The 8,872-nt window shown below is 46.9% G+C and overlaps 1 protein-coding gene across 1 annotated transcript in view; it reads right to left on the reverse strand.

Annotated features, from left to right (window-relative positions):
- The window catches only part of LOC5566333 (titin), a 31,619-nt gene extending 25,405 nt beyond the window's left edge, over nucleotides 1-6,214 (reverse strand). The window contains 5 exon segments of the mRNA XM_021856873.1: nucleotides 22-2,820; nucleotides 3,106-4,476; nucleotides 4,536-4,765; nucleotides 4,827-5,095; nucleotides 5,097-6,214. Of these exon segments, the coding sequence (XP_021712565.1) occupies nucleotides 22-2,820; nucleotides 3,106-4,476; nucleotides 4,536-4,765; nucleotides 4,827-5,095; nucleotides 5,097-6,089 (5,662 nt within the window). The 5' untranslated portion in view covers nucleotides 6,090-6,214.
- Between the last annotated feature and the right edge of the window lie 2,658 nt (nucleotides 6,215-8,872).

An 8,872-nucleotide genomic window follows, 5' to 3' on the forward strand; every position in this document is an offset into this window, starting at 1 on the left:
AGTTTATTCTAGAGATCTCACCTGTGACTTTAACAGCGCAGGTCGTGACAGCCTCCCCAACCGCATTCTTCGCCTTACACATGTAGGTGCCTGTGTCCTCAGCGTGTGCGTACAGAATATCGAGAGCGACGAAACCAAAGTCGTACGTAGTCTTAAAGCGATGACCCTGCTGAATTGGACGACCATTGCAGTACCATTCGACTTTCATTGTTGGATCGTTGACCGGTGTAAGCGTAGCTTCCAGATGCACCGGCAGACCTTCGGAAACGCTGGCATTCTTGAGCGGACGGCCAAACTGTGGCTTTTCGGCGACAAAGTGTTCTTCGTCCGACTTGCGACCGTAACGTGCGTCACATTCCAAGTATTGGATCTTTTCCAGAGCTCCTTCGTGTTGGGTATCGCGAACGATACCGGACTTGGAAGTAACGTTCAGAGTAATAGACGACGTTTCTGAACCAAGGTGGTTGCTAGCACGGCAAGTGTATTCTCCGGAATCCTCGGCATAGACTGTCAGCACATCAAGTGCAGCAAATCCGAAATCGTATGTCGTTCTGAAGCGATGACCAGTAGTCAATGGTTGACCGTTGTGGAACCACTCAACCTTCAAGTTTGGATCCGGGTAAGGTTCAATGCGGCATTCGTAGTGAGCACTCTGTTGCTCAACCAAATTGGTTGGACCGTGAAGCTTTGTAGTGAACTTGGGCTTCTGAATGACAATGTATTCTTCTTCCTCTTTGCGGGAATAACGAACGGCATCTTCAAGCTGATGAATCTTCTCCAGAGCATTCTCGTTTTGAGTTTCCAGATCAAGAGCAGCCTTAGACTGCACCATTAATTTGGCTGAGGTGACAGCCTGTCCCAAGTCATTGGTTGCACGGCAAGTGTAAGTTCCGGAGTCTTCAGGGTTGACGTATTTCATGTTCAGGGCAACATATCCGAAGTCGTGCATTGTGGTGATACGATTGGAAGCCTCGATCGGAACTCCGTTTCTCAACCATTCAACTCGCATCTTTGGATCTCCAACCGGAACAAGTCGAGCCTCAAAATGAACGGCTTGATTTTCAGCGACCTTGACATCCTTCACAGGAAGAGTGAACACTGGAGCCTGAGTGATAACTTCATCGACTTCAGTCTCACGTTGGTAGCGAGACATGTCCTCCAGGTAGCGCAAGCTAGACAAAGCATGCTCGTGCTGTGATTCGGAGTAAATGCTCTTACGCGTGTGAACAATGCAAGTAGCTGAAGTGACAGCCTCACCCAGAGCGTTGACAGCACGGCAAGTGTAAGTACCAGAATCTTCTGCCAAGCATCCCATAATGTCCAAGGCAACAAATCCAAAGTTGTTTGTTTCAGTGAAGCGAGATCCAGACTTGACTGGAGCATCATTATGATACCACTCAACGCGGAGAGTAGCATCGGAGACCGGAATCAAACGACATTCGAAGTGAGCTCGTTGACCCTCCTTGATCTCGATGTGCTTCAACGAAGTAGTGAATGTAGGGGCCTGAGATGGCATATCATCACCGTGATCTGCGCGATGATGTTTGGACTTTTCTTCCAGGTATTGAATCTGCTCGAGACCCTGCTCGTTCTGGGTTGTCGTCAGAATTTGCTGTGAACCACGACAGGCGAGCTGTACGGCAACCTCATCGACGCCTACCAAATTGACGGCACGGCACATGTAAGTTCCACTATCCTCAGCGATTAGATCAATAATATCCAAGGCAACGTAACCAAAGTCATGAATTGGACGGAATCGGTGACCAATGGTGATCGGATGGCCATTCTTGTACCATTCAACCTTCAAGTTTGAATCGGTTACTGGCTCCAACTTGCACTCAAAGTGCGCATGGCCACCTTCTTGGGCACGATCAATATTCTTTGGACGGGTAACGAATCGTGGTTTCACGTTGACAATCTCGTCAACGAACTCTGTCTTGCGGTATCGCGAAATATCTTCCAAGAACTGCAACTTCTCGAGTCCCGCTGGGTACTGGGTTTCCATGATCAAGTCCTTCTTGGCAACGATGCGGACCGAGCATGAAGTTACAGCCTCGCCCAAAGAGTTACGAGCCTGACAAGTGTACACTCCGGAATCAACAGGGTAAACTCCGAGCAGATCCAAAGCTACGTAGTCGAACTCGTAAGCTGGACGGAAGCGATGGCCGATTTTGACGGGTTGTCCGTTAACGAACCAATCGACGCGCATCGATGGATCACCAACCGGCTGCAGACGGCACTCCAAGTGGATGTTGGTTCCTTCGAATGTTTCAATGTTGTGCAGAGGACGGACGAACTGTGGCGGCGACATGACGGTGATATCTTCCAAAACGTCACGACGCATTCGGGATGAATCGTCCAGATACTGCAGCTGCTCTTGGGTCAGCTCACTTTGGGACTCGGTGATAATGTCCGAACGGGTGATAACACGAACGCAAGCTGAAGTATGTGAAGATCCAAGTTGATTGGTAGCACGCACAGTGTACTCTCCTGAGTCGTTTGCAGTGCAATGAAGAATATCCAAAGCTACGAAACCGAAGTCGTAATAGGTCTTGAAGCGGGATCCAACAGTGATTGGACGACCGTTCTGGAACCATTCGACGCGCATCGTCGGATCACCCAGCGGTTCAAGCTTGCACTCCAGATGAATGTTGCGACCTTCTCCAACTGGCTGTGGATCCGACAGAGACTGAGTGAAAATCGGCTTGGATTTGCACAGCTCTTCGATTTGATACGACGGTTCGATGAATTGAGTTTCCTGCTTCATCTGGGTGCGTTCAACAACGTGGTGCATGCTGGTGGTATCCACTGATGAACGAGCTGCAAGAAACAAAGATTCATACAGAGATTTTATGTGTTGCCCTAGGGTTTGAAAGAGGAAGCGTATGACGTGCCTTCAATGAGTTGAAAGGGGTGGTTTTGTCTATTGTAGTGATGTAAAGAAAGCTTAGAACTAAATATCTATTGTCAAACTACGTATGTCTACTACAATTGTGGCTATGGGTCTATGTGTTGGACTTTTAGTTGACTTAACACAGTACAATGAGACAAGAATAAAAGAAGCGTCATTCATGAGTCTAGTGGCAGAGGAATTAATAAACTTACTTTCAACGATCATCTGGGTGTCCAGTTGAGCCTGACCAGCTGCATTCGTAGCAACCAGCGTGTAGGTTCCTGAATCTTCACCGCGAACGTCCAAGATGTCCATTGCGACATAACCGAAATCGTGATATGTCTGGATACGGTTGGCTGTCATCACTGGACGTCCATTATGGTACCACTCAACACGCATCGTCAAATCGGACTGTGGTTCAAGGCGAGCTTCAAAGTGAGCACGCTGTCCTTCGACGATCTTGTTGGTAGCTTTCAACGGACCTAGGAAACGTGGAGCAGTCTGTACGACTTGCTGCTCTTCTTGGGTTGTGCGGGTGTATCTTGACGAATCTTCCAGATATTGAAGTTTCTCCATTCCCATGTGACTCGTCTGGGAGTCGACAATGATGTCCTGGCGGGACACCACAGTCAGTTTACCAGTGATGTGGGCTTCTCCCAGAGAGTTGTAGGCACGGCAGGTGTAGTGACCGACATCATGGATCGTTACTTGTTTGATTGTCAGTGCGACGTATCCAAAGTTACAGAAAGTTGTAATACGCGAGCTAGCCTCGATCGGGTGACCATCCTTCAACCATTCTACACGAAGGGTTGGATCGCTAACAGGTTCTAGGCGACCTTCAAAGTGAGCGAAGCCTCCTTCACGGATATTCAACTGGTCAGAGATGGGAGTCTTGAACTCCGGACGTTGTGTACTTTCCGGAGTTTCCTCGTAAAACTTCATGTTCTGATATTTTTGATACTGTTCCAGCTGTTCAACGCTTTGAATGTAGTTCTGTTGCTCAGCAATACCCAACTCTCCAGTAACTGCAGCCTTGCTGATGATCGTAATCTGAGAAGTACTGATAGCTTCGCCGATGCGATTGACGGCACGCACAGTGTAGGTACCGGCATCTTCAGCGCGTAGGTGCATAATGTTCAGGGAGACGTATCCGAAGTTGAAGATGGCGGTGATCCTAGAGCTGGCCGTAATCGGACGGCCGTCCTTGTACCACTCCACTCTCATTGTTGGATCGCTCACTGGGGTAATCTGAGCCTCAAAATGAGCGTTTCTTCCCTCTTCCAGCTGGCCCAAGTCCTGCAGTGGGCGAGTGAAAGCCGGTCTCTGGTTGACCACTTCCTCAATACTCTCAGTACGAACGTATTTGGAGTAATCCTCCAGGTTCTGAATCTGGTGCAGGGCTGCCGAGTGCTGCGACTGTTGCTCGATCGGAGGCTTTGGCTGGACGCTCAGCATGGCATGCGATTCGGCAACGCCAGTTGAGCTGGACACACGGCACGTGTACTCACCGCTGTCCTCCATGACGATGCTCAGTAAGTCCAGGGCGACGAAGCCAAACTGGAACGTCGTGTTGGCACGGGAACCTATAAGGGAAAGATAGGTGAGAATCCAGGTTGGGGGAATTCTCCGGTAACACACTTACTTGCTTGAATCAAGTTTCCATTCAGGAACCACTGGACACGCATCGTCGGATCGGAGACGGGTTCGATGCGACCCTCGAAGTGTACCTTACCACCCTCAACTTGAGCGACGTCGTTCAGCGGGATGGTGAACTTCGGTGGTGGGTAGATGCGGTCTTCCTCCTTTGGTGGCATATGTGGAGCAGCTCGCTCGACATGACGCAGGAAGATAACTTCCGGTTCTGGTGCGGGTCTACAAATATAGAAACTTCAGTCAACTTGGGAATATCTAAAGATTGTAGACTATGACTCACTCTGGTTGAATGACTTTGGTCGGTCGTGGTAGTTGAAGACGGCGCTGTTCCGGGGCTGGTCCCTTCGGAGTTTCCACGAAGAGACGAGCCCGGGTAGCAGTAGTACCGGCAACGTTTTGTGCGGTACACTGATACCAAGCAGCATCCGACGTCTTAGCTCGTGGGATGTCAACGGTGGTGGAACCATTGTCGTCCCACAGGATCTGTACGTCCGGTCCCGGCTGCAGAGGGATGCCATCCTTCTGCCAGGTGATGCGTGGGATCGGAAGTACCGATGGCACGTGCAAACAGACGGACGGGTTCACCTTCCTTTACGTTGACAGTGGTAAAACGTTCAATGAACTTCGGTGCAACGACCTGTTCGCGTTCACATACGACTAGTTTGGCTTGAGCAGCAATCTCTCCGGTTTTGTTACGGGCGATGCAGGTGACGATACCGTGATCGTAACGGTTGGTGCTGGTGATCATCAGCGAATGATTTCCAGCCTCGTTGACGAGGATTTTGTGCGTGGCATCGTCAGTAACAAGTTTGCCATTGATATACCAAGCCACTTCCGGATATGGACGGCCAGTGACGCGGCAATCGAAACGAGCCATTTTACCTTCGGTTGTTTCCTGATCTTGAATCAGTGTGACAAACGCTGGTGATAGAGCTTTGGTAGCTTCCGCCGATTCGATGACGTCATGGCTGGTTGCAACGGTGACTTGTTCCTGTGCTGGTTCAACAGCCAGGATTGCGGACGAGACCTGACAACCCTGGGGATTTTCGGCCAGTAGAGTGTAATGACCGGAGTCCTTAGAGGTGACATTTTTGACGCGTAGTGTAGCTTGCTGGTTTGAGTATGTGATTTCATGCTTGTCAACGGACGGGATAATGCGTTGACCATCTTTGAACCAGCTCAGTCTTGGTCTCGGATTGGCGCTAACTCTGGTGCTGAACATAGCTTCGGATCCTTCGACTAGCTTCGAGTTTCTCGGTTTCTGACTAATCTGCGGAGGTGCAGGTGGACCAAGAGCGCGATCTACAGTAGTGAGTAGTTGAGCATCTGTTTCGCCACCGTAGCGACGAGTGATTGATTCGCGGAAGGATACTTCCCGCAGCAGTCGATACTCGAAGGTATCGACCTTGAATTCCTCTTCGATGTGCGAATAGCCATTGGTGTACTGCTGTTGCTGTTGGCTGATAACCTGCTTCTGCTGCATAACCTGCTGCTGCATTTGCTGCTGTTCCCGTTTGACCTGTTGGAACTGTGGAGCAGGCATGCCTTCTGGCTGGATGAACACGGAGCAGATGGCTTCGCCAACGGCATTCCTGGCTTTGCATGTGTATTCGCCCTCATCGCCGGGCCCAATTTGGTTGATCAGCAACGACACCACGCCGGTAGTGGGATTGTAGCTAAGCTTGTGCTTCGAGGAATCGAAAAGTGGTGCGCCTTTTCGAGTCCAGGAAACCTCAGGCTTCGGTGTACCCTTGAGTTTGCCCTCGAACAGCGCATTGCCACCCTGTGCAAAGCGAGAGTTCTTGAAGATCTGCTCAAACACAGGGGGTGAAGCGTCGGATGGGATACTGGGCGACTGTACCAAGTAGCTAGGTGCTTGCTGCTGGTACAGCTGAGCCGATGGCGTCTGTGGTGCCGAAGTGATGGCCGGTGTTGACGTCTGCTGAATGTAGCCGCCAGTTTGTTGCACTATGGGAAAGAAGAGACAAGCAGAAGGAAAACCTCGATTAGTCGAAGTGGCCTATATTTAGAATCTCGCAGCTGAGCTAGCGCGAGGGTGGTGCGAGTTTGTAGGTGATTTTGATAGCAGAGTGCGTGCACTATTTTCTACGGTACATGAGATTTGTACATACAGGTATGTCGGTAGCAGATCACCTCAACACTTGAGACATTTGTATTTTGTGGGTATTCAACCGATTTAAAATAACAAAAGTTTACGATCATGTGCCAACAGAAACGTTGACTCCGAAAGCGTCAACCCCTTAGCGCTAGGATTTCCCCAAGTTCAATGGTACCTGTAGCCAGCCGGCTGTTCACCTTTCGTCCAACGGGAGCTTCGTTATTGTTTATATTTAGATCTATTTATAGACCAAACCATTCGTAAATTATGGGTCAAGGTCATCCGGATTTCCGACATTAATCCAAACCCACTTGTAAGCTGCGATTTTCGTTATTTCAAATCGAATCTTAGGATTACAATACTTTTTTTGCATTCTTGAAGTTACGCACCGTAATCCCATATTCAAATGGGGTTCTGTCGTAATCGTGCACTTTAGCTGGGATCTATTTTCGGCAGCTCAGAGGCACACATTTTCAATACTTGAGATAGGATTTCGTTCACAGCGGGCAGCTGTTTGCAGTATTTTTGGCTAACGGTTGTGCAAGCATATCAACCGTGCTGCGATGGCGGGTTTGAATTATCTAACGTAAAATTTGTGTCGGCTCGGAAAATGAGGAATTCTGTTCGAAAATAGTCTCCGTTAGAGTGAGATAATTACATTGTGTTCATGTGCGAGAATGTTGGGAAGGAGCAAATCGGTGGTACCTGGGATTGACCTGCCGATTGGTTTGAAAGCTAGAATAGTATTTGCTGACGTGAATGGAAGCAGAATATTGTGTAATACGTTCGTTTAGTATTTGCATGGCTAGGATTTGTGTTACGGGTGGAATATAAGGTATGTTGATATGTTGAAATGTTTCTTCGAGTTGATTGAATTGTTATAAATGAGAACAAAAACGTTAGTTATTGCCCAAGAGTATTTTTAGAATTTCAACCAAATGTAATGTGTACATAGAATTTCAAAGAGTTTTTAGATGAATATTGATATTTGGGATTACAAGCACCATATGACAGTTGACAATTCACGTCTTGCTATTTAAATATGTTCAATAAGGTGGTTCAAAAAATCGTTTTAATCCACGCCGCTCATTCGGTCCTAGAGCAAACTCTGAGTGTCCTCCCAAAATTTGAGCTCATTGGGTCGAAAACTAAGACTGCATAATCCCTTCAAATTTTGTATGGGAATTACTATGGGAAAAGCAAACAATTCATTCAATAGGTAGTAGTTTTTCCCCATGTGCTCTTAGAGATTAGAGTTACATTGAAACTGTAATGAGGTTGTAGCTGTACATTCATCCGCTACAACTTTGCCGAAGATCGTTTCCAAATCAAACGTTTCAGTAATTAGTTATTGATTTTCGAAAAAAATGAGTTTTTAAACTTTGGCTATAATAATTGATCTGCTTTGCAGGCATCTCTGGATACATGCTGTAGTAAAACATAGTAGCCATGATTTGTGTGTAACTTTCACGCCAGATGTAGCAATGTTGCCTGCTCAGAGGATAAATGAGCACTGTTGAAGAATTTGCGATTGGACATAAATCAATAACTAATTACTGAGATGTCCGATTTAAGTTTTCATCCGAATTAAGCTCAAATTTTGGGAGGACACACTGAATTCGATCTTGAATCGAATAAGCGGTGTGGAGCAAAAACGATCTTTTGAACCACTCTAATTTACAAAGTCGAAATAATATTGCACCTGATGAGAGATAATTCATATAGGGAAAGTGTACCAGTTATGGCCATAGTGGTTCCCTATTTGGCCATATGTGAAATTTTGATAACATTTACATTTTAAATCTTTTGAATGTTTCAAGGTGAAGAGGAATAGAAGCCAAAGTTCAAATTTTGAGAGCACGGATCTGGGAAACCGAACATCCGTTTGAGCTGAAAACCACCAGCTAGTGACCAATCGATTATGTTTTCAGCTTAAACGGATGTTTGGTTCTCCAGATCCGTGCTCTTGAAAATTTGAACATTGGCTTCAATTCATCTTTACCTTAACATCAAGATATATCTTAAATTTAACTACTACAATACACAAAGTTTTCAAAATTTGAAGACATTAAAGTAATCACACATGGCGAAATAGGGAACCATTTTGTCCATAACTGGTACACCTACCCTAGTAAATATTTAAGAAAAATGGTTTTCACTGTTATAGAGCATTTAACAGTTTTCTTGAGCAAAATCTACAAATTAAT

The sequence above is a fragment of the Aedes aegypti genome, unplaced genomic scaffold (genome assembly GCF_002204515.2).
Source record: "Aedes aegypti strain LVP_AGWG unplaced genomic scaffold, AaegL5.0 Primary Assembly AGWG_AaegL5_hic_scaff_429_PBJ_arrow, whole genome shotgun sequence".
Classification (NCBI taxonomy): Eukaryota; Metazoa; Arthropoda; class Insecta; order Diptera; family Culicidae; genus Aedes; species Aedes aegypti.